General features: G+C 47.9%; 4 protein-coding genes across 9 annotated transcripts in view; 1 reads left to right on the plus strand and 3 right to left on the minus strand.

The window, feature by feature from the left end:
- Window positions 1-215: 215 nt before the first annotated feature.
- Window positions 216-3315, minus strand: LOC122372833 (nuclear distribution protein nudE-like 1-A). Its single transcript, XM_043350432.1, has 2 exons — window positions 2917-3315; window positions 216-2618 (listed from the first exon to the last, which is right to left on the minus strand). The coding sequence occupies exons 1-2, from the start codon at window positions 2997-2999 to the stop codon at window positions 2390-2392; spliced, it is 312 nt and encodes a 103-aa protein (XP_043206367.1). The 5' UTR covers window positions 3000-3315; the 3' UTR covers window positions 216-2389.
- A 281-nt stretch (window positions 3316-3596) lies between these two features.
- On the minus strand, window positions 3597-10239 carry LOC122372835 (Bardet-Biedl syndrome 5 protein homolog). 4 transcript variants are annotated; one of them, XM_043350435.1, is made up of 8 exons: window positions 10159-10239; window positions 8740-8869; window positions 7881-8005; window positions 7308-7471; window positions 6644-6818; window positions 6070-6246; window positions 5616-5786; window positions 3597-5195 (listed from the first exon to the last, which is right to left on the minus strand). In XM_043350435.1, the coding sequence occupies exons 2-8, from the start codon at window positions 8852-8854 to the stop codon at window positions 5097-5099; spliced, it is 1026 nt and encodes a 341-aa protein (XP_043206370.1). In that variant the 5' UTR covers window positions 8855-8869; window positions 10159-10239; the 3' UTR covers window positions 3597-5096. The 4 variants fall into 4 exon arrangements, with proteins under 4 accessions (XP_043206370.1, XP_043206373.1, XP_043206371.1 ...); XM_043350438.1 differs by lacking the exon at window positions 10159-10239 and adding an exon at window positions 10034-10072; XM_043350436.1 differs by lacking the exon at window positions 10159-10239 and adding an exon at window positions 9962-10028.
- A 6032-nt stretch (window positions 10240-16271) lies between these two features.
- The window catches only part of LOC122372821 (putative sodium-coupled neutral amino acid transporter 10), a 72804-nt gene continuing 63871 nt past the window's right edge, over window positions 16272-25204 (minus strand). For 2 of the 3 annotated variants that reach the window (XM_043350417.1, XM_043350419.1), the window contains 5 exons: window positions 23726-23840; window positions 23086-23201; window positions 22135-22324; window positions 17105-18579; window positions 16272-16763 (listed from right to left, as the gene is read on the minus strand). In XM_043350417.1, the coding sequence (XP_043206352.1) occupies window positions 16632-16763; window positions 17105-18579; window positions 22135-22324; window positions 23086-23201; window positions 23726-23840 (2028 nt within the window). In that variant the 3' untranslated portion in view covers window positions 16272-16631. The remainder of the gene's footprint in view (window positions 16764-17104; window positions 18580-22134; window positions 22325-23085; window positions 23202-23725; window positions 23841-25204) is intronic. The other variant, XM_043350418.1, reaches the window with a different exon arrangement.
- On the plus strand, window positions 19566-21520 carry LOC122372822 (angiopoietin-related protein 7-like). Its single transcript, XM_043350420.1, has one exon. It carries the CDS (start codon window positions 19628-19630, stop codon window positions 21185-21187), a length of 1560 nt encoding a protein of 519 aa, XP_043206355.1. The 5' UTR covers window positions 19566-19627; the 3' UTR covers window positions 21188-21520.

A 25204-nucleotide genomic window follows, 5' to 3' on the forward strand; every position in this document is an offset into this window, starting at 1 on the left:
ACACCATCGCATTCGGTGGCACGAAATTTCCGTTTTAGTGGAACGTGGAGATTGATTCGTTCATTGAAAAAGTTCACACAAAATCTTTCCAAAACATCCAAGAGAACTATCGAATTCGAAACGCAATCGACGACACATCAAACCACTTCAAAGTCACGCGCTATGACTCGTTTATAAACATCGGTGACGTCTGCATGTAACTGAGACCCGTTAATAACCGTTAGAGTTCAAATTGAAGCGCCAAGGATGGTTTATTTCGTTCCGGGCGAGTCAGAAATATCAGGCTTTATCTTGGATGTCTCATCACCTAAACATGATACATCTCCAATCATGGTGTTTGTGAGATGGTAGTAGGACCGACTTTCTAGGTGACCCATCAAATAAATGGAGGCCAAAGTGTAATAGAAAATCAAACTAAGCTTTTGAGAATGGAGACGGGATTCGGACATCTGATAAATCATGACTTTCCAGTAAGACACTGTATCGGGTAGCGACTACAAAAATAAAGGCAGAATGGCATCAAAACCAGGTTACAAGACCCTCACTAAAAAAAAAAGATAAACCAGTATCGTTACACTGATCACGAACCCAGCGTCTACGCCCGTTTCCAATACCTAACTCACGAAAACTAGCGGCCGTTGTAACCGTGAGCGGACCGATTTAGGCCAGCCATAACTGTCCTACGTCCCCAGTACAACGCTGCCGAATTGATACCGCGTGTCACTCGTATCCATTTACGACATATTGGCAGAAATCACGCCAGTCCAGAACGGCCCGAAGATCACGCAATCAACTGATTATATCAGTAAACGAATGCAAGCTGCGCGCTTGTGTCGTGTCAACCATCAACACATTAATCAAACTCAAAACTGGGCGAAACTCAAAACCTGGCATACCACACAGACAGTTATTAGCATGTTCGTACAAACAATATTCATTGCTCGCCATGCTCAGAATATCAAAAAAGCAATATGTCCTGATAATCAGTTGCCACATAATTACTCCAAACACAAATGCATTTTGATACATACATTACCCAAACGCTATGATTTCTCAATTTTGACTCCTTCGCCCCATTTAATCCAATACCATCAGACACCTCCACGGCCTACCGGCTATATTTCGCATGTCTCAGTCTGTCTATTTCGCACGTCTCAGTCTGTCTATTTCGCACGTCTCAGTCTGTCTAGTTCGCACGTCTCAGTCTGTCTAGTTCGCACGTCTCCGTCTCATAACGACTTGTAGAAGCCCTCCGGAAGTGTCTCCGGGACCGGACAGAACTGGCGTCACCAGCGGCGGTGGCCCGGTTCACACCGTGTTCGGTCACTACCTGTCCCGCGGGCGTCCTGTGCCGTGCCAGTTCACACAGTTGGAGCAGGATTACAGTCGGAGACGGCGCCAGAGTCCGAGTCGGAGTTGGGCTTGGATAACAGTCGCGGTAGAATTGGAGTTGGAGACTACTAGAGATGGGTTCAGTCGATTAAAGCATAATATGCGTAATTGAAATAGCTTGAACCAGCCTGATCAAACAGTAATGATCCAACGAAACATGCTAGTGTGCAAGCATCGCGATAATTTTTTCTAACGAATAGCGACAAAGTGGACACTGAATTGACCTTTTTCAACCAAAATTTAGTAGTGAGAGGATCGGAATAGCAGAGCTTATTCACATCGATTCCGTACATAGGTACCTAGTACCTACATTAATACCGACTTTGTATGCGCCAAATATCATCCCATGACATTTAGTGGACGCACCGCCCCTCGCCAATTACGATAAATGGAGCCACTAACCATTTGCGATTGCAATCGATAGATGGATCAGGAACCCCATTTTCGAACGCAGTTCAATTTCATGTCGCATCACAGTCCCAATCTCCAATATTGCATGGGGCCCATTTGTGTCAGTCCCTAGTCATAAAAGAATAGAGGCATGGCACTAGTAGGCCAAAACTAGTATCGATTTTACGATTGTCTCGCATTTTACGACCATCTAGCTTCTCTTAGACAGTCGAATCGTGCGCATGGCCAGTGTCAATGTAGCCCCTATCTATCCCAGTAGGTCACTGTTGGGTGCTGAACACAAAAACATTCCTCCGACAAATCCTTGTGCATGTGTCATTGCAGTAGCTGCCACTCAATCTCAATCATAGATAATTTGTCACATGAAAGCAAAAGGTGCATAACCAACAATCAGCATACATCACCATGTTGGTTATGCACATTTGCCTTTGTGGGGCAGTAATCTCAACCTCATTGCAATGTAACTCTTTCAATCACAAGTCACAACCACACCTCATCAATTCAACTGCACGACTCAATGGTCATCCTGAGTCCTGATCAACATAATACCTGCCAGACAGTGGCTCATGATTCATGGACAGTGGCATCAGGACTGCCATAGGATGTCATTCAACAACAAAAGTAGGAGAGGGAAGACCCACCACCATCCCTGGCACGCTACCTTGATCTGGTCGTTTTCAGTCTGGACGCGTGCCAGGCGGGCGGTGAGCTCCTTCACCCTGGCCTCCTGCTGCTCCAGCTGTGCCTCCAGCTCGGCCTCCAGCTCGCGGGAGTTCTCCTGGAACTCGTCCAGCTCGTCCCGGGACTCGGCCAGTCTGTGGAACGGAAAGTGTGATGGGGTCGGGTCAATGAAGGTGAGCTGGAATTTCTTGAACCAAACCCAGTTGAGCATAATTTTTCTGAACTGTGGAAGACAAGCTCAAAGCAACATAGGCAGACATCTGTGAACAATCTGGAACAGCTGAATAGAATTTATCAGGGGACAAGAATGGGCCCTACCATAAGACCCTTATGATGTATTACTTTATAAATGAAAAATTTCGCTTTTACTTTGAAGTAACAGGTGGGCACTATGACAACTCAAAGAAAATAATTTGCTGAAAATGAGCTTACCTTATTTTCAAATCCTGAGCGAGGCCCTTCCAAAATGCAATTTCTTCATCCTTTGTTGCAAACTCAGGTGACATGTCTCCCATTTTAAACTCAGAAATCTTCACCTATCTGGTGCAGATAACACAACAAAGCACTCACAAACACTCAAACACTGACAGGAAAATCAGCAGAAAATCTTCAACTTAAACAGGCACCAACGGCAGCACCTCGCACACCCGCAGTCTTTGAGACTTGAATCAAGAGAGTTTGGTCTTCAAATGCATATATAAATATTCCAATAAAATTTCGGAGCCTTTCTTCAGAATTGAGGTGCCCCGAGGATCCACAAGCACCCAAAACACTCGCACTCCGGTCGCGCGGACCCACCCAACCTCTCGACGGCAACGCGACAAACTGACGGACCAAAACTGCAGCAGCTGAGCGACGGCCAACAGCTGATTGTTTAGTGCTGCCATATTAGATAAAACTCTGTCAGATAAAAATATTGGAGAAAAGCAACAATACTGGACCCATTTCGCCTCCATTCGTTGAACAAATGCGCTGAGTCCTTTCGCTGGTGAAGTCTGAGGCACACCTGAATTTCGTACGATTTGTTATTGTTACAATTCGAACTCCGAAGGTCAGTGGTGGTCTTGATTTACGACCCCGTCTGGGGTCAGCCACACAAAAAACATGACCTCACACTTGTCTTGTCTTTATTGGACCTTATACTTGGTGGCAGGTGCTTTGAGACCAACAAATAAATTAAAACACTTGAATTAAAAATTAATGCAACATATACCAGATACTTTCCTCTTGACACCACCCTGAGAGCGTCCAAACTGACCACTTGACTAGCCCCCCAGCCTCAAATTGTGAACGTAAGTACGTGCAAAGCAAACGATGCAATAGCGATTACACGAAGTGGTCAGAGTCTGAAATTATCACACGAAACAGTAAAGCCGATAACGTACATCAACATCAATTGTTTACAGTCGCACTGACTGGTAAGTGAGTCAAACCAAAGCCCGGGTTGCAATAGCAGCTAAAGAAACATTACACAGAAGTCACAATATCAATTAGACGTCGCGTGCACAGTATCACCTAGTGCAAAGTGCAGTGTCATGCACTTCGCAGAGTGCATTACACCGTACAACGAACACCAACACTCCCTTCGCACCATCGACAATACACCGCCGTTTGTGCGCCAACTCACACACGCCGATACAGAGCACGTGAGGGTATCGAAAGAACCATACTATACGCGACAATAAAATATAAATACGCATAAAATGCGTAATGCATTCAGCAAAGTCGCATACGTGTGCGAAACGAGGGCGGAGGAAGATGCTCAATTTATTGAGTGTGCGGCGGCGAGTCTCATAAAGTAAGACACAAGAGCACGACTGGTGTATGGCGGAGAGATTACACCACCCTCACTGCTAACTGGACGGACAACTAGTGAGTCTGGTGACTAGAACCACCGTCACCTTCCATGGACGGTCAACACTGGACGGATTCGGTTCGGACCGACCTGGTTTGGTTAGGCTACACATCATAACTGCAACTGAGATCAACTGACCGTGCTGAGCGGCTAGAGCCTTCTTTTATACCCTCGCAGACCCTCAATTCTCGGGTTTGCTGAGCAAACGCGCCTCGTAACTGTCCCAAGAGCAGCACGTGGGTGACCTGGAGTGGTAGTGCATCTTCTATCAAATACGGCTAAGGTAAATAAGGATTCTAATCACCTACCCACTCATGTGTGCCTGGACGCGCCCTGCTATCCCCTTCGGGCGGGTCCGCCTCCGCCGACCGGTCGGCACCTCCCGTTGGTCACCGCTCGCGAATACACGTGACAACTCAGCTGTAACATGACTAGACAGGGACTTCAGCTGAGAAGTCCTGTTCTGGGCCCAATCTTACCAAATGCCGTGAATGCGCATTCACGGCATTTGGTAACATTCAGAACTATTCCACCATTCACTTATTCATTCGTTCAGGCAACATTCAAAATCATTCATGCCAACAAAATCATTGGACAAGATTAGCTGGATGTCAACAAAAAGGATGTCTTTGATATCAGTGCCGTGAACTCCGGCCAGCTGTGCTGCCAAATCCTATTTACGACCTTGGTAAGATTGGGCCCATTCACTTGAGATCTCGAAAAACTCCGCCACCCTCTTCTCCGGCACGTTCGGCGTCTACTGCGGCACCACCTCCCACAGGCTCTGCAGCGTGAAGCCGTCCTTGAGTCTCTCCACGGCCAGCCCAAGCTCGGGGCAGTAGACGGGCTCCCGGTCCTGGGGGGAAGGACGGGCGGCCGTCAGAACGCCATCTCGGTACAACATACGGTCCGCAACTGATGTCAGAGGTTGAGAGAAGGAACAGATGACAGTGTAACCAATGCATGTAGGAAGAAACAGCTAGCATTTTATGGGAGGGTATAGGACAAATAGACGTGCTGAATTTCTTAATACAGACACAAAAGTGAATCACAGACATTTCTTAAAGAAAACTTTCTCACAATGCCGATGTTAAATCCATCTTTAATTAAGGCCGATATGAAACACGTGACTTCTCGACACAATACGCTTTCTCTCTTTCCTTTAATCGTTCCATGCTTCCTCCGATCCGGCCTGATGGCCTGGTCTCCCCCCTCCCCTTCCTCCCTCCTCCCCTTCCTCCTATCTCCTCCCCTCCCTCCTCCCCCACCCTCCCACCTGGGCGTGATCTCCATCGGCGAAATAGGACGCGAACGTATCGGCTGGCGGGTCCACATCGTCAATCTCGGCTATGTTGTCCAGGTCCGAACTGAGTTCCTCGGCAGTCAGTTGTGTGTCGGTCGCGTCCCGGGAGTACTGGACACCGAATATGGGCGTCTCGCTAAACACCTGTCGGGGCAAAGATGAGACACAGAGAGGGATGTGAGCTTGTGACAAAATAAGGCAGAGAGGTTAAGCTTAAAGATCACACGTCTGGTTCAACGAGTCAGGCTACGGAGTATTGAAGAATGCACTCCCATTGCAAATTAAGTTCATTTATTTATATATTTAGTTATTTATTTATTTATCTATTTATTCGATCACCAACCGCGTAACCCCCACTAATACAGGTGAAGTCACAAATATCCATGGATCCACTCTTCTGCTAAAACCACGTGCAACACATCCCCACCTGAAACAGCGAGTAGAGTTCCTTGTAGACCTCCGTGAGTTTCTCCTTGGGGTCGATACGGAATCCGAGCACATAGCCACCGCTGGCCTCTGTCGACTCAACCACCAGTGCCGGCCCGAACTTGGAGTCACGAGTGCGCACAGAGTCCATTTGGAGGTATGGCAGAGACATGTTGAACTGGGTGGACAGGGAGGCGGGTAAGTAGACTGAGCAGAATTCACTAGCAGGAGATCGAGCGAGCGGTGAGTTTTACTGCAGGCAGCATGGAATGAACGTGTCAAACTGATGGATATGTTGAAGGTAAGGCATGGTAAGGCGGAACCAACATCGTCGAACCCATTTGAGGGAACGCAAAGCCAAGCAGCAAAACAACAACAGTTTTCATTCCTCATCCTCCCCCCCCCCCAAAAAAAAAAACTAGCAGAAGTCTTCCGATGTAAAATGCACATATGGAACAGTTTCCAACTCTGCCCATCACGGCAAACTTGTTCTTTGATGGACCTCACAAAAATATAAAAACTGCAACGCGTCAAAAACCATGAAGCGTCACCATTCTCTTCACTAGCGTCCTCACCTGTTCGTTCATATTGGCGAACCAGACGAGCCGCACATTGGTGATGATGAAGGTGCCCAGGTTGCCCTGGTCGGAGGAGAGGTTCCACACCCCGTTCACCCGGCTCACGATCTCCTCCTGGGGCAGCAGGCGCAGCTGCTTGTTGGACACCACGGCACCGCGCAGCTTCAGCTCGCTGCCGAATGCACGTAGTTCGGTTAGGTGGCACGCTCGAGGTACGATACTTGGCTAATGAGCGGGCCAATGCAACAAGTAAAATGTTGTTTGAAGATCATTGAAAAGAAATATCTAATAGGTACCGTTAAATAGCAAAACCTTCATATAGCAAAAATATCGTGTCATACTACGCAAAAAAGACTTTTTACTATGTAACTTCATCTCTAAAAATAACATGTTGAAGATCTCAGCAAAAAAAAAAAAAAAATGGAATGAAAACCATCGGTGGTTGCAATGTTTTCTATGACTTTAATAGCAATCAGAACATCTTCTAATAGCATTGCTGGCATATTAAAATTTGCAGACGATAAGCGAGAGTCCCGCTCAATTCATCATAACCAAAGCAACAACGCATATCAAGCCCCGACAAATCCCGTTTTATCCCTCTAACCTGGTTCACTCTTTGCATCCATCCTTCCCGCGCATTCCGAGGCCCACGTTCGTTTACCGGTAGAGCCTGGAGCTGGCGTAGGCCTTGTGCACACCATTCACAGACGTGAAGAGACGCTGGCTGCCCGGAGTGAGGTTGGTGAAGATGAACTCGAAGCGGGTGTTGCCCGCCTTGGTCAGGATGTAGAGGGCTTCGGTCAGACCGCGCAGCTTGGAGTTGACCTGTGGGGGCGGGCTAAGGCGTTAGTAGACGAGGATACGAATCTATGCATACTGGTGGTGTGCACCGTGTCCCGCATGGAGCCGATGTCCCGAATAGCAAATCTTTTGAGCAAAAATATCACTTGTGAATGGATTTTGCCTCAATCTTGACAGCTGGGCTGAATAACACGAGATGGGTATTGTGTAACTTTATCCAAAATCATACCCACACCCAAATAACATGCAGATAGGTTACAAAATGCCAAACATGGGCCCATAAATGTTGAAGAGAAATTCAATCAGTGTGAGAAGCTTCAAAGGTGCAGTGGCTTACAAAATTTGCAGACAAGGTTTTCAACTTTTCAGATGTCACAAACCCATTGAATCCCAACAATCCCAGAAATAACATGACATTTTTCCTCTGACAAACCTGTTTGACTGTGATGTTGAGCACGCAGTTGTAGCCAACAGAGAGGCTGACACGCGGCATGGCATGGGAGTGCCAAATGACACGGAGGTTCGTCACAAGCATCCGGCCTCTATCTCCACTGTTACCTGGTAATTACAGGGTTGGTAATGAGATGGTTAGGGGACAATGTTGGAAATAAGGCCCTTTGCTGATCCCAGTCGGGTCCAAGCGATTTCGTTCTCCTTCAGAAATTTATACACCGGCATCTGTAATCTCTTAAACTTCCAGCCTGTGTGATGAAAAACTGTTATTACTATTACGCTCAAAACATGCAGTTATAGTAGGTATCAGAGGCGGATCCAGCTCAGAGGTTTGGGGGGGGCAAACCATAAAAATTTATCGATTCTTTCCATGCATCGTCCATAGGCGTAATGTTAAAATCATGCCGTTTGGGGGGGGGGCAAATGCCCATTTTGCCCCCCCCCTGGATCCGCCACTGGTAGGTATTGAGAGAACACATTTATCTAGTGTCACATTTAGTAGGCCAAACGATTTTCCTGTTGAGTGTTCTACAAGCTGGCCAGTTCTCCGGCCAGATTTTATCCTCCGGGACCAGGACCAAAATTCACAATTCCAACATTGTTAGGGGACGCAGTCATATGTCGAGTGGTGAGATATCCATGATTCATATAAAAAATATAGCATTAGCATCATATTGTAAATGGGCGAGCTGCCCAGCTAAAGGTCAGAGCATGGAAGGCAGCATCTGCAACCAACATCACAATTCACAGTTTTATCAAGTTACTTTGTGACATTTAAGTAGGTAGGCATGCGTCATTGACATTGACACTTAACACACATATTCCCTGTCGGATTTCACCTTTGGTGTCCTCTACCGAATCCAGGGTGTCTATGAGCTGCTCGCCAGGCCTCATCTTCATCTGGGCTGGGGCGATGTCAAACCTGACCTCCCGGTCCTCCCACAGCAGTGACATGGCCGCAACTCAGGCCTGTGCGGTCGGCTTGGGTGAGTTCAGAGGGAATGATGAACAAATTGTGATTCAGTTTAGTGGGCTCATCTGTAAGAAAGTAGGTACATAAAGAAACTAGTGTACCTACAGCAAGCAATTTGACCCATTTCCAAAATTCCCATATACATATCAAAATCAGTTGGGGAAACTACGAGGGGAAGATCCAAAAATTGATTGATCAATAAATAGACTTTTGATGACCATATATGGGCATAAATGCAGCCCTCGCTACTACAGAAGAAAAATGGTAAAACATGCCGGTACTTGCGGTATCACGTCTTCTTATCGGAGAGAAAAGGCCTCCAGTTTCCACTATGAATTAACTCGATTTGATTAAATTTGGCGAATTCACTCGAAAATGGAGATGGGAAAATGGCTTTTCTGCACATTCTGGGCGTCAATCAACTGGCCATTCCATAAATGGATTGGTATTCTTACCTGGTCAGGTAGGTAAGGGATGAGGTTTAAAAGAAAAATGGTGTTTAATTGTTTTAAGATTTAATTTTGTTTGAATAAATTAAGATATTTAATTTTAGAATGATAATTTAGCAAAAATTGGAAAACCCATAAACAAAATAATAAAAATAATGACATATTTGCCAATCACTGTTTTACCTTGTATTGTAACTCTGAGATTTAGATCTGCCAGTGCATTGTGCACCAAGTGAGTGTAGGCCTACTGTGGTTAAAAAACATTCTTATGCCTATTTCATTTGGATGCTAGGATGCATGGAAAAGATGAAGTTGATATGGTCGCCCACTCCAGCCGTTGATTGGCTGATCCAATTTTTGTTTGACTCCTCGTAGTTTCCCCAACTGATATTGATATAGCAGGCAATATCAATTATCATTGTTTGTTAATTGGGGCTTTAGGGCACACCAACTACTAATGTCATTTTGCGCCCAGCAATATCAATATGAATATTAATAAGTAATCGAAGAATGCTGAATACTGAAACGCATTTATTGTTATTGCTATGACAACCTGAAGCTGATAAGCACGGCTGATAAGGATATCTATCATGATCTTGCTGTGAAATGAATCAGGCAGGCGGTATTTTTTTATGTAACGGAAGTTAGCAGGGATTCAGCAGGGGTTCAGCAGGGATTCAGCAGGGATCGACGGCCCCTACTATGTGGTACCTTGGTATGTGGCCTAGCTGGAAAATAACAATAAATTAACCCCGCGTTCGATGTCTTTCAGACGACGAAGATTCTACGCCGTCCGGCCAATCACGTTCCATAACCGCAGCCGAGCCCCCACTGACCTTGAGCGGGATTGGCCGGACGACGTAGAATCTTCGCCGTCCGAGAGACATCGAACGCGGGGTAAAACAAAAAGCCAACTCAGTCACATACGCACTATTACGCAGCCTGTTGTTTCTACACCTGTTGCCATGGAAACAAATGAAACAGGAGCGCAAGGTTTGTCGATGCTACCATATTCGGGTAGAGTTTTTCCTTGCTATTTTTTCTTTACCCGATGGACTAACACTGAGGGCTATTCACGATCTCACGATCACGGGCACCGCAAACTGCTGAGTGCGGCGTGTGCGGTCAGTTCAGTCAGTTCAGTTCATTTTATTGAGTGATAAAAACAAAAGAACAAAATTCAGTGGTGGATCGGCGCAAAAAGATAAACTTAAATTAAAGCGCCTCTCCAAAATCGGGCAAAACGAAACTGACAATAATCGCGCAACTGGGGTCAGCCAGTACAGACCCCGCCAGCAGCCCGCCGAGCAACCCCCTGGACCAGTAGTGAGTAGAGCTCCTGGACGCCGGACGGCCCCAGCTCGGTCAGCCAGTGGTAAACCGTAAAGGTGGATGTGGTGTGTCAGTATGTTGTGCTTTACGTCGTTCTATGTAAATGTCTGAGTGTGTCACCGAAGAGACGGGTGTGGTGGTACAAATAGGTACAGAGACGGGTGTACCTATTTGTGTAAGTGATATGCAATCTCGACTTACCGCGCACAGCCGGACCGCTGTGGTCGGTCGGGACTGGCCACAGTGTAGCTGTGTACGGTGACGGGAAGGATGACGTAGACTACCTAGGGTAGGGACTAGTGATGTCAATTACGGAAAATTGGAATACCGATACCAAACCAAATACCAACCAAAACCACGGGAAAATACCGAAACCAAACCAACTTGGGAAAATGAGGGAAATACCAACTTTTTACCGATTTCTTAGCCTCTTATACATTAGTGAGGGTTTATGATACCAACAACATACCAAATACATTAGGATTGAAATACCAAATACCAAGTTGGTATCGATTTGGTATCGGTATACCAAAAAGTTGGTATCCGATTGACATCTCTAGTAGGGACACAGCGGGCGGAGCTTGTAGCCTGTGTAGGGTCCCACCGCACACTGAGGGCCCGTGAACGGTCCTCTGGTCAGCGGTCCGTCAATGTTCATGTATTTGAGGTGACTTTGAGATATAATGTATCACACACTTCCGTTCATCAGGAAGTTCGCTAGAATTATTCCCAAAATTACGAACACGTATAGCAATTTGAGTCGCTAAACAGCGCTCCATTAGGTACAAACTTCATCTGATGGACCAATGGTCGAGGCACGGACCACTGTGCCGCCCATGCTGAGTCGACCGTCACCCGTGTCCGGCTTGCCCACAATGCTCAGGGCGCAAAAAAAATACACACTTTTACACATGTATTTTTTTCACATGTGCATTGTGCAATTTGCCATGAATGTACCGGCCAGAGTAGTTCAAATCAACACCATATCAAATCACACAAAACTAGCCCACGAAGGTACCGCATTACGTCGGTAGGAATCAATCTTCAGCAGCTGATAGCACAAATCCGCATTCCAGCGCGTGAACAGCAGCGGAAGTTGCCGGCCTTGGCAACTGGTACATGCTCAGCTCGCCAGTGCAGGTACCATGGAGCTGTCCGTGATACGAGGTCTTGGCTATTCGTTTAAAAACATTCACAAAGTCAAACTGCCTCCAAATTAACAAACAAAACGGTAAAAGCTTACACAAGATATGTATCACACCCATCGTATGCAATTTACACAGCATTCATTGCGCTGATTTACAGTGACATTCAAATACACACAGTGATTTCCAATTCGACAAACACACGCATCTCTTACTCATTTCAGCAGCAATTGCCCCTCACTCTCACGGCAAACAACCAAATAACGATGCTCGGCTCGTTTCGTGGCACAGACGTCAAGTTCAGACAACACACAATATACTGGTACGGTGGAAGCCGCCATCTCGTCAACGAAAATCCCATTCGATGTCGAATTACAAATTTAGATTGCTGGGCAAGAGGCTAGAACAAGTAAATCATTCATCAATGCCATCATTTATTACGCTCGTGCTTCTATTCCGTCGTCAACCATGGGCGTTGTTTCGTCATACTTCACCGTCCTATCGGCAAAACGAATTATAGTTCGTTTCGGAGCGTGTTTCTCAAAAAGACGATATCTAAGCTCAATGCAGACTGCGTATATTACTGACACAGCTGTGAAAATAAGTGATGATTTCTTGTGTTTCTTGTGTTTACAGACCTCAAAAGTACAGAGCTCAGTCTGTGTTGACTTCGTGAGCTGCTGATCAGTGATCACATTATTCAAGTTAAATATGGACACGGAACAGTCGACGGCACATCTTACAAGGCTATTATACGATGCCTCCCTAAAAGTTGCCTATTCTGATGACTATTTCTGACGTAACAGTTAGGGTGTATCGTCGAATTTTGATTTTTTTTAATCGTCTTCACTACTAAATTTTATTGGTCCCTGGCATGTTTGAAGCCGTAGGATACCAATCAAAAAAATCTGGGACGAAAACCTAGCCTGCTGCGAGCGGTTGAACGGAAGCCTGTCGGGACGGCGCCAGGCGTTGAAGTCTTCCCGTTAGTTACGCGCACACTAGCACCACGCGGCGGCTGGCGCCGTGCCGCCGCGTTCCCGGTCAGCCGTGTTTTAGCGTTCACTGACGGGTCGAAGTGATTATTCTAAGCTTTCCTAAGAAGCTTTCTGCCCCGCAGCTCATTATTGAGCAAGAATATCGCACAAACTGCATAGAACATTGACATGCAGGTTGTCGGCACATATGGAGAAGGGGATGTTTTGGTTAATGCCTCCTTTAATAGGAAGAGATTGTGGAAGAACAACACATTTCTTTTGGAAATTACTCATCCTCCTTCTTCCTACGTGCCTGCTTTAGTAATCGAAGTACCCCTATTGACTACGTTCTTGATTCGGCTGTGGATTTTATGCATGGAATTCCGCTATATTATATTTTCTCGCCCAATGTCCCCTGAGCTATATTGAGGCGTCACGGGACAGCAATGCTCAGCACACAACCGCAGAGAAAAGTCAATGTGGCCATGCGTTTTGTATGCCAAAATGTGTGAGCCTTGGTGTGTACCAGCAGCCGTTGTCACCATTGTAATTTTCACGACTTTATCTTTATAAGGATGCAATTTCCCACTTCCTAGTTCCCAGACTGGGTTTGGAGATATTATAGTTTTACAGAAACATTTGGGAATGTCTGTAATGTAAGTTAAAGCGAATACCGAAAGCAATCCACATATTTTCTATTTCCTGTTTGCTGTATTGCTTATTAAATGCCAGAAAATGCCAGACGTCATGATGGCATGGTTGCGATTGATGGTATGCCGGATGGCCAGGGTACGAACTCACGGTAAGTCAGCTTGGCCGGCAGGCATCAACAGGCACAATAGTCTTACACTGATATCGTCACCCTCAGTTATTCGTCACCATTCAGCAACAAGCCCAGAGCTTCGGGCTTTGAACCGTAAGGTACAGGTGTAGGAGCAAGACATTGCGCCGATTCGAAGGGCTGGAAGGGCAGCATCGCGGGGGCTGGAATGCGCCTGAGCGGCTTAGACCATCCCATTGGGACGGGGGTGTTCTGGGTGCACTCAGCCGCTCATGCTGGGAAATGCATCCTGAATGGAGCTCTACCCCATCCCCACCCGTTTGGAATGATTAGGCTGACCTTTAGTCTAGAACAAAGAAGGATGATGGTTGGCTGGTCCCGAGGATAGAAAGGACAGGTAATGACATCATATAATGAATCGAAGACGGCCCCGGCCCGATCCTCTGATAGAGGCTCATCAACACGTATCTCGTTGTGGACCATTTCGTTTTCCTCCACCGTGGTTTTTGCACCGACCTCAACGGGTTGGAAGATTACGATGTTCAGAAACCATTAAGGTCGTAATTGTATATTCGTTGAGTTAGGTTAGCCTTTCCATTCCATGAAGACTTCTTTATGATTATTGGATGATAGGATGAGGTTTTCACTGTGTTGAACCTGTCCTACCTGCTCAGTGAACGAATATACAACGAATATACAATTACGATCTTAATGGTTTCTGAACATCGTTACCTTCCAACCCGTTCAGGTCGGTGCAAAAACTACGGTGGAGGAAAACGAAATGGTCCACAACGAGATACGTGTTGATGAACCTCTATCAGAGGATCGGACCGGGGCCGTCTTCGATTCATTGTATGATGTCATTACCTGTCCTTTGTATCTATCCTCGGGACCAGCCAACGGTCATCCTTCCTTGTTCTAGACTAAAGGTCACCCTAATCATTCGAATGGAGAGCTCCATTGGATGCATTTCCCAGCATGAGCGGCTGAGTGCACCCAGAACACCCCCGTCCCAATGGGATGGTCTCAGCCGCTCAGGCGCATTCCAGCCCCCGCGATGCTGCCCTTCCAGCCCTTCGAATCGGCGCAATGTCTTGCTCCTACACCTGTACCTTACGGTTCAAAGCCCGAAGCTCTGGGCTTGTTGCTGAATGGTGACGAATAACTGAGGGTGACGATATCAGTGTAAGACTATTGTGCCTGTTGATGCCTGCCGGCCAAGCTGACTTACCGTGAGTTCGTACCCTGGCCATCCGGCATACCATCAATCGCAACCATGCCATCATGACGTCTGGCATTTAATAAGCAATACAGCAAACAGGAAATAGAAAATATGTGGATTGCTTTCGGTATTCGCTTTAACTTACATTACAGTCATTCCCAAATGTTTCTGTAAAACTATAATATCTCCAAACCCAGTCTGGGAACTAGGAAGTGGGAAATTGCATCCTTATAAAGATAAAGTCGTGAAAATTACAATGGTGACAACGGCTGCTGGTACACACCAAGGCTCACACATTTTGGCATACAAAACGCATGGCCACATTGACTTTTCTCTGCGGTTGTGTGCTGAGCATTGCTGTCCCGTGACGCCTCAATATAGCTCAGGGGACATTGAGCGAGAAAATATAATATAGCGGAATTCCATGCATAAAATCCACAGCCGAATCAAGAACGTAGAGTCAATAGGGGTACTTCGATTACTAAAGCAGGCACGTAGGAAGAAGGAGGATGAGTAATTTCCAAAAGAAATGTGTTGTTCTTCCACAATCTCTTCCTATTAAAGGAGGCATTAACCAAAACATCCCCTTCTCCATATGTGCCGACAACCTGCATGTCAATGTTCTATGCAGTTTGTGTGATATTCTTGCTCAATAATGAGCTGCGGGGCAGAAAGCTTCTTAGGAAAGCTTAGAATAATCACTTCGACCCGTCAGTGAACGCTAAAACACGGCTGACCGGGAACGCGGCGGCACGGCGCCAGCCGCCGCGTGGTGCTAGTGTGCGCGTAACTAACGGGGAGACTTCAACGCCTGGCGCCGTCCCGACAGGCTTCCGTTCAACCGCTCGCAGCAGGCTAGGTTTTCGTCCCAGATTTTTTTTGATTGGTATCCTACGGCTTCAAACATGCCAGGGACCAATAAAATTTAGTAGTGAAGACGATTAAAAAAAATCAAAATTCGACGATACACCCTAGTAACAGTGCCTAAAACGCTCCGGCTGCAGCATATAATGCCTAGTTTCTCTGAAAATACCCGGTCGCCAACCGGAATAAATATACAGCATTTACCACGAACTCCAATAACTTTCAGCCATTGACATTCCTACTCAATATAAAAGTGCCACCGTTCATTGGCCCCGCGCTTTTTCTCGATAAAACTCACTACCCTTCCTCCAGTCACGCCCCTCTTTGCCGCAGAGCAGAAAACGCTTCCAAACCACTGAACTCTAATATATACTGGAAGGAGCATTGGTGACTTGTTTTTGTCTATCGATTTCCGCCATGTTGTGTATACCAGAAATATAAATTGCATGTACGGTAGCAGAGGTGCAGTTTAGTGAGAGGTACACTACTCAAAAGTGCTGCTGCTTCATGCTTGCAGTTTGATTGCAGTGATCAACTTTTCAAGACTTTGGTATACACAACATGGCGGAAATCGTTAGACATTCTGGCCCATATACGGCCAAGGCGAGTGCCTCCCCCTGTTCCAAACTCATCACATGCAGGAATTCTTTTCGACTATACAGCAACGTTATGTCATTTCCTGGGTTCCTTTGAGCTTTGAGTGGAGCTTTTGTAACAAGTTTGGCTATGACATTCTACACACATTCTCCACCCACAGCTCGGAAATGTACAAGTCAGAACAAAACAACACAATACGCAGCGTGCGAACCTCAGTTATCACAAACCACCATCAAGTCGAGTAGCTCGTAGATATGTCATAGGAACGAATATCAACTCTCGCCTTCACGGTTTAACATCAAACACGTCCCGTTCACCTCACTCCAAGTTCTCCATATCTTCAAACCTTGCTCAGTCCCACCCTCTCTCTACCTCACTATTCTCCTGCCCTCTAGCGCCGTTTATGTGACGACGCGCCAACTCCAGCCGCTTCCATGGCCGCCCAGTTCTCCGGCAGGCCCACCAACATCTCGTCTTTTATCGCTGACACGTCTGCGTCCCGGCGAATACGATCGTGCGCCGCCTGTCGGGTGGAATGAGAAGCTTCAGTTTCGGGAGCTGCCGTCAGAGGAGTCGGTAGCGGAGAATGAAGGGAGCAGTGAAGCACGCGATTGGGACAGTAGGTACTAGGTAGGTATCCGAGTTCAGTGTCTCCTCAATCCCTTGTCCTAACATCCAAAATGTCTGCTATTGTCTCCATGAGACATAGCTCCACAAAAAAGGCCAATAGGAAAAAAGAATATGCTTAGCAACAAAGATAATCATACAAGTTTACATTGATAGAATTTACTATAAACCAGAGTAGCTATAAGCCATTCTATTGGAGTCGTTCTACTAAACTGACGTCAACGCCATTCCACTTACCTGTTTCCGTTTCTTCTTTTCGCCGTCCACTGACACCTGTGCTGCCTTTTCCCTCCTGCTGGCTACCCGGTCCGCTGCCGCCGGGACCGCTGCCGGCTGTTGTACAGAGGGCAGCTCTACCGCAGCCGGCGCCGGCTGGTTCAGAGACGCCTGCTGAAACTGCTGCTGCTGGGGCCGATCTTGCTGCGACTGCTGGATTTGCTGTGGCTGTTGATACTGCTGCTGAGGTTGCTGTTGATATTGGAGCTGCTGTGGAGGCTGCTGCTGAGCCTGCTGTGCTGGCTGAACCTGTTGTCCTTGTGGCAGTTGGCCTTGCTGCTGAGCCTGCCCCTGCTGCTGGTACAGCGCTTGTTGGCCTTGTTGCATATTTGGCACCTGGTTCACCTGTGGCTGGTTGGCCACATACTGCTGCTGCTGCGGGGCGGCAGGCTGTGGGGCGGCCGGTACCTGCTGCTGCCCCACAGCTGCGTACGCTTGACCTGCAGGCATCTGTCCTGCCATTACCTGCCCTGCAGGCACCTGCACTCCGGCAGCCTGACCCGGGGCCAGCTGTCCCTGAAAACCTTGCCCTTGCACTTGTCCCGTCATAACTTGTCCCGGAGGCAGTTGTCCTGTTAAAGGCTGACCCGCAGGCATTTGTCCCGGTACGGCCTGGGCTGGTACTTGTCCTCCCATAGACTGAGCTCCTGGCACTTGTCCCGCTACGGCCTGTGCTGCTACTGGTATTTGCTGCACCGGGACATTTGGCTGCCCCTGATCGGGCGACTGTTGGGCGGCATACGGCTGCTGCGCCACCTGCTGAGCCGGCTGACCTTGCTGCTGTCCGCCTGCCGCCGCCTGCTCCGACCTCTGCTGCTTCATCTCATCCAGCAGCGCCTTCTGAGCCTGCAGCAGCTCCTTCTGCTCCTTGTGCGTCTCCTCCAGCTTCTGTAGCACCTCCTCCTGCTTCAGCTCCAGCTTCTTCGCCTGCGGGTCCTCGGGACGTAGCGCGTCGTCACGCTCGCGTTCCTCTTCCTCCTTCTGAAGAGCGCCTACGTCCAGGCCCTCCCCGCCGCCGACAGCGTCCGCAGAACGCTTTTTAGAATCGCCAGCGACAACATCGGCTTCAACATCATCTTCAACTTCATTTCCACCCTCATCCGCGCCGGCCGTCTTCTTTGAACCGCGATGTTTGCTGCGGTTGCTGGACTTCTTTTTGCCAGCACCGTCACCAGCTGAATTAATAGCTTCGGCCTCGCCATCAGCGGCCTTCTCGTCACTCGTCTTGCGTTTTTTAGAGGCAGGTTTTTCGTCATCGCCGTCACGTTTTGTGTCGGTGTCTTTGTCGGGTTTCTCAGCGACGTCGACCGCCGGTTTTTGGTCTTCCATCGGCGGCTCGGGTATCGCCGGCTCCTTCCTCGCCTCTTCCTGCGGCGCGTCCGCCGCCTTCGCCTCTTCCCGTTGCTTGTCTCCCGGAGGTTTGTCCGGTATGATGTCTGAAATATAATGGAGACGGTCTCAGAAAGAAACAAGAGATCATAGAGTCATACTCGTGGCTAACGATATAAGACTCATACAAGACAAGGTCAGATATTTATACATACGATTCATACGTTTTTATCATAAAATGTTTTAGTTAAAAAATTACTTAACCACCCAGATAATCCTTAACCAATATGATCAACTTTTGATTTGATTTGTTTTATACTAGAGGTGGCAAAAGATGTAAATTTTGGGAACCAGACTCGAACCAGACCCGGCTGGACATTTCTGGAACCAGTCGGACCCGGTCTTAGTTGGAACCGGAACCAGCTGGACCCGTTCCCCAAAAGTCAATTGATACAAACTACTTGTGTCTTGTAGATATCATTAGTTGCATCATGTAAAACAGCCTATTCCCCACTGGGAATACTCATGAGCTACTGTGTGCAAAGAAACATTAACTTCATTCACTTCATATTTTGCAATAATGTGTAGTGTGCAAGATGTATAGTTTATGGTAGGACTCGGTTGGACCCGTCAGAAAATTTCCAGGGACCGGTCTGGACCCATATGGGTCCAGACTGGTTCTTTGGACCGGGTCCTCGGGTCCAAATTTTGCCACCTCTATTTTATACACACTGACAAACTGTTGGGCTGGTGATCGAAACCTAACCATGCCCAGAATAGGTAAGTATAACTATGTGTAGGAGAACAAAATATTTTGGTCCCGACTGGGACCCGACTTATTTTCAACACTGAGTCCACACCATCACACGAAAACACGCATATGATTCGCTCCTGACGTCTTCAGAGTCTATAGTGCATAAATCAACTGGGTTGATGGATGAGACCACCGGGTGGGGCAGCAATGCAACGGAGTGCTCCGAGGCCACTGCAAATGTTTATCGCTCGGTCTGTCGGTCACGGGACCGGGCCGCCTGACCGGATGTGGCGCCTCTGACAGAGGTCAGCCGCACCGAGCTCTGCAGACGTCCTGCCAGCTCCGAGCCATCAGTCCGAGGTCGGCAGCCGGCGACGGAGGTACGTCCTCTCCTAGCCAACATGGCTAGCACAGTGATCGGGGTGATACTTGTCGTCTGGACCGCCCTGGCCGGGTGGTCCGCGGCGCAGCAGCAGCAGCAGCAGGCCGCCCTGCCCAGCGCTCTTGCTGACGAGGTGTTCACCATCATCGCAAGAGCAGTTCAGCAAGAGCTTCGGCCAGTCGTCGTAAAACTCGAGTCACAAGTGGAGTCACTGGACAAAACGGTCAGAAGGCACGAGTCTCGGATGGAGTCGCTGGACAACAGAATGACTCTGCTCGACTCTCGAGTGACGGAACTTACCACCAATATTTTGAGGAGCAGACAGAGTGAGCAGATGGATGAGCTGTCCAGTCAACTGACTGGAATCACTGCGAGACTCGACAGCCAGCAATCACAGCTCGACAGTCAGCTATCTCAACTGAGCGAGCTCAACACCCAGCTCAATGAACAAAAGTCACAACAAGAGGAGACTGCAGCCACAGTGAACAATGTCACAGCGCAACTGGATACCGTCGTGACACAGCAAGGTAACCAACTAACACAACTGGCTTCAAGGCTCGACAGTCAGCTATCTCAACTGAGCGAGCTCAACAACCAGCTCAACGAACAAAAGTCGCAACAGGTGGAGACTGCAGCCACAGTGAACAACCTCACAGGTCAACTGGATAGCATCGTGACACAGCAAGATCAACTCGCACACACGTCTCAACTGGCTACAAGGCTCGACAGCCAGGAATCTCAACTGAACGAGCTCAACATCCAGCTAAACGAACAAAAAACGACTCAGAGTGAGCTTTCCGTCAGAGTGGGTAACTTGGATAACCTGACCTACCAGGTTGACATTCTAGGATACCAGCTGACCGAAGCTATAAACAACACATCATCCCAACAGGAACGTATTGACGACCTCGCCACAAAGTTTAACCATCTTTCCCTTCCTCGTGACTGCAGCGGTCTGCCTGTCGACTCCCCATCAGGAGTCTACCTCCTTCGGCCCAGTGATGGCAGTCAACAACCACCCGTCGAGGCCTACTGCGACATGGAAACTGACGGAGGGAGATGGACGGTGATCCAGCGGAGAGACAATATCGAGCCCCGCCAGGATTTCTACCTGGGATGGAAGGACTACAAGGAAGGCTTTGGTAAGGTGACCAAGGAATTCTGGCGGGGCCTTGAACACCTATTTCAGCTGACATCATACCGACAGTACGAGCTTCGTATTGACCTCGAAGCGTTTGACGGCAGTCAAAGATACGCTACATACCAAGGGTTCCGTATCTCGTCTGAGGAGGACGGCTACCAACTGAGCGCCTCCGACTACTCGGGAACTGCCGGTGATAGTCTGTACTGGAGCGTCAATAAGAAGTTCTCTACCCGTGACCGTGACCAGGACGGCTCGTCTGACTATCACTGTGCACAGGACCATCAGGGGGCCTGGTGGTACGGCGGGTGCGGGTTGAGCAACCTGAACGGACGGTACCGGGACGGCGGTAATGTGGACCGCACTGGAATATGGTGGTGGACGTGGAGGGAATATGAGTCACTGAAGAAGACCGTAATGAAGATCAGACCCACCTAACTCATCTACGCACCGAGGAGGTCATCACAGAGATGTACAGTCGGTGTCACAAACACCGTGCGGCAGTCGCTCGGACACTATAGCAGAGCCAATTATAGCAGTGTCATGAGCCGGAACATTACTACTAATACCGTGAGTGTTTCTAACATGTTGTGAGAGTGTGAAATATAGGAAACACGTCATTTCATAGCGCCGGAACGAAGTACGTTCCTATAGGTGGGGACAATGTATCCACTTTCTGTATGTATACAGCCCTGGTCGCGTAGAGAATCAGTTGCTGTTCATGCTTGAAAAATGTACTCTGTTGAATAAATAAACAATATCTAATAATGACGTATAATTTGCTACCGCAAAATACGAATTCCTGACAGCTCGCCCAACGGGTAAGCCAGTGGGACTATTGACCTATCTCATCTGATATAATCCCATTTGTCATGTTCCATTTTATCCCACCCATTGTCCCATCAGCACCAGCCGCTTTCGAAGGAGCTGTTTCCGCCGCCGCCTGACACCGCCCCCACTCAGCTGTCGAGAGGTCACTGTCACAGCACGGCGTACACAGCCGCTACATAGGGGACGGCGGTGTTACACAGGGAACGGCGGTGTTACACAGGGGACGGCGGTATTACACAGGTGGGTGTTACACAGGGGGACGGGGGTGGTATACAGGGGGACCGTGTTACACAGGGGGGTGTTACACAGGGGGACGGTGGTGTTACACAGGGGGACGGCGGTGTTACACAGGGGACGGCGGTATTACACAGGTGGGTGTTACACAGGGGGACGGGGGTGGTATACAGGGGACGGTGTTACACAGGGGGGTGTTACACAGGGGGACGGTGGTGTTACACAGGGGGACGGTGGTGTTACACAGGGGACGGCGGTGCCGACTTAGCCCTAAAACTCAGAGCGATATGCGGCACACATTGCGTCAGACCCCCGCCCACCTCTCTTATCTGTGACATTGCTGAGTACCCCGCCGACAGCGACCGGCCCAGCTGAGGGCACCCCGGCCGGTGCGGTCACTGCCGGCACGGCCACTGGTATCGCGGCCGGCTCCTGGGCCAGCTTGTCCACCGCGTAGAGGTTCATGTAGGTGCCGCAGACGAGTAGCACAATGCCGAGAATAAATGACATCTGGGGGTGGGAGGGAGGGGGAAGGGGGTGATGTGGTGCGTTTGATTGATGAAGTGCATTTATACTAGTGTATGTTTATAACCGACGGTTTGTCGTCAATAGTTAAAACACTATTCGTTAGAATTGTGTTTTTCCATTAAAAAACAAATCTGAGTTTCCTGACAATTTTGCAAAAGCTGCCTGACATCAGGCCAACTTGTTAACAATGGATATCATTAATTAATGGCGTAGTGCATTGATTGCAACGCATCTGTAAATAAATTACGTACAATGAGTTGGAATGGAAATGTAGCTGATGTAGTGACACGTCAAGCAGTAAACACCCACCATGTTGATGTCCCAAAATCCGTACCTACAGTTCTGAAACCCTTGAATGAAGAACAATAAAAGATCATCAAGTCCAGAAAAGTTCAGCATCACCTTGAAAAAAATGAAAACAACACTAATATCACTCGGCACCTGTCACGGCCGCGCCTGATGACCTGTGTACGGGCGGGCCAGGTGGCTGGGTGCGGTTTGACCGACCTGACCAGTTTTTACTGTCCACTATAGATATCTGAGGCACCAAGAGCTGAAACGTTGGCTGCTAGCGGCTGAGCCCAATGACAATCTCTTAGTTTTATTACTGCCACAGTGTTCATTTTACCTGGACTAAAGTGGCTGCCGGTCGCAACTTTATAGCCTACCATTCAGTCTGGCTGGAGTCTGACAGTCTGACTGAGACAGTCTGGAGACTCCAAGTACAAACGTCTTCGTCTTACCTGCGCAGCCATTTTCTCTAGATTGTTGCGCGAGTTGTTTTTGATAAACATGACGGAAGGGAACAAAATGGCGATCGCCGTGCCCATTGTAGACCCCAGCAGGCCTAGGACGACCTCTGGAAAGTGAAAACAGATCACAGGGGTCATGCAACAGCTGGGCCACATCAGACACAAAATAACCTCTGATAGCGGATCACGTGGTCATTTAAACATCTGGCCGATTCTAGCAGATAAGCGGAAACCTCTAAAAAAAGTGGCACGGTGTCAGTAACTATCCAATAAACTACTGGCTCATGACAAAGGACCATGACCGGTTACCAAGACGAAAACACGATTAAACAGCCCGATAGTATTAACAATCCAGTATCGTTTCTGCGCACAGGCCACGGACGAATTTACGCTGGTGCCGGTTGACTAAGAACCATCAATTCTTATTATGTGGATATGTGTATCAATTCATGCATGAATATTGGCATTACAACGCCGGTTACGTACCCATGCTGGGTATTACGATGCATGCTACGTATCGATGCCAGTTACGGACCAATGCTGGGTATTACGATACCAGTTACGTACCGATGCTGGGTTTTACGATGCCAGTTACGCACCAATGCTGAGTATTACGATGCCAGTTACGTACCGATGCTGGGTATTACGATGCCGATGCACATGGCGCTGGATAGGATGCAGAAGGTGATACATTTGAAGCGCAGTTCCGGGATGTGGTTCTGGGGCAGCTCCAGACTGGATCCCGGCTGGAATCGGACACAGAATCAGTCAGAGCTACATCCTTTAAGTTTCTCAGTGCTTGTGCGAGGATCATATTAGAGCATTTTAATTAGTGACCTTACTCTCGTAGTTTTTTTTAAAGTTAAATCCAAACACATAAATCCAACAAGTGTTTGGATTTAACTCTTAAAAACTACGAGGGTAAGGTCACTAATTAAAATGCATAAGTTACTAAATACCGAGAGAGGCATAAAAAATAGAGAGAGAAGAGAATTACATAAAGAGTCTGGTCAGAGTTGTTTTAAAGGTTATAGGGTTAGTTTAAACATCCAGAAGTACATTCGTTTCGGTTGTCAAAATTAAGCTAACAAAGGGAAAACAAGTAGACAAAAAACACATGGAGGTAAATGACTGATGACTGACCAACTTAAGTGAAACCGGATGGGAGTTGAACGGACTGACTGTAACGAGGAGAGCGAAAGGGCTAATCGAGAGAAGTCAGAGGAGAGAAACAGAGTAAGGAGGGGAAAAGGTTAGGAGCCGGAAAGGGATAAAGACAGAAAGATAAGAGGGGAGGGAGAGAGAGAGAGAGAGAGAGAGAGAGAGAGAGAGAGAGAGAGAGAGAGAGAGAGAGAGAGAGAGAGAGAGAGAGAGAGAGAGAGAGAGAGAGAGAGAGAGCAGAGGGATGGGGAGGAGAAAAGAGGGGAGAGAGAGAGGGGTCAGAACAGACAGGTCTCGCTCCGTTTCACTACCTCCCTCCCCTCCTTCCACCACGAAACACCACTATTGACAAGCTCGGTCCACGGCAATCCAGATGGCGGCCAAGGTAAACAGCCGTGGGGGAGGGGAGGAGGGGGGGGGGTGACCCACTACCACCGAGACACACATGGTGACATCTCACCCCCTGCATTGTTCCTGTTTGCATTGAGATAAACAATGAACACGGCAGGGGGTCCAAGTTCCAACCGACACCTCCCAGCCCGCGAAGGCTGCGCCAAGCAGTGTTCGGCTGGGGGGGGGGGGGGAGAATTCTTGCTTCCATGACAAAATATCGAAACGCAAAATATCGAAGCGCAAAATATCGAACGCAAGTTATCGAAAGCAAAATATCGAAGTCGCAAATTATCGAAATTGCATAATATCGAAATCGCAAAATATCGGATTGCAAAATATCGAAATCGCAAAATATCGAAATCGCAAAATATCGAATCGCAAAATATCGAATTGCAAAATATCGAAATCGCAAAATATCGAATAGCATAATATCGAAAGCAAAATATCGAAACGCAAAATATCGAAAAGCAAAATATCAAAAGACAAAATATCGAAAGACAAAGTTTGGAAAGACAAAATATCGAAAGACAAAATATCGAAAAGACAAAATATCGAA

Source organism: Amphibalanus amphitrite, unplaced genomic scaffold (genome assembly GCF_019059575.1).
Source record: "Amphibalanus amphitrite isolate SeventyFive unplaced genomic scaffold, NRLGWU_Aamphi_draft 001405F_arrow, whole genome shotgun sequence".
NCBI lineage: Eukaryota > Metazoa > Arthropoda > Thecostraca > Balanomorpha > Balanidae > Amphibalanus > Amphibalanus amphitrite.

What these genes read in the sequence shown, in the direction of transcription:
- LOC122372833 (XM_043350432.1), bottom strand. Translation starts at nt 2,999, where the DNA reads ATGGGAGACATGTCACCTGAGTTTGCAACAAAGGATGAAGAAATTGCA. An exon ending in GCTCAGGATTTGAAAATAAG is followed by an intron (nt 2,619 to 2,916) that starts GTAAGCTCATTT and finishes TCCGTTCCACAG; the next exon opens with ACTGGCCGAGTCCCGGGACG.
- LOC122372822 (XM_043350420.1), top strand. Translation starts at nt 19,628, where the DNA reads ATGGCTAGCACAGTGATCGGGGTGATACTTGTCGTCTGGACCGCCCTG.
- LOC122372835 (XM_043350435.1), bottom strand. Translation starts at nt 8,854, where the DNA reads ATGTCACTGCTGTGGGAGGACCGGGAGGTCAGGTTTGACATCGCCCCA. An exon ending in TTCGGTAGAGGACACCAAAG is followed by an intron (nt 8,006 to 8,739) that starts GTGAAATCCGAC and finishes TGTAATTACCAG; the next exon opens with GTAACAGTGGAGATAGAGGC. An exon ending in GCCAGCTCCAGGCTCTACCG is followed by an intron (nt 6,819 to 7,307) that starts GTAAACGAACGT and finishes TGCATTCGGCAG; the next exon opens with CGAGCTGAAGCTGCGCGGTG.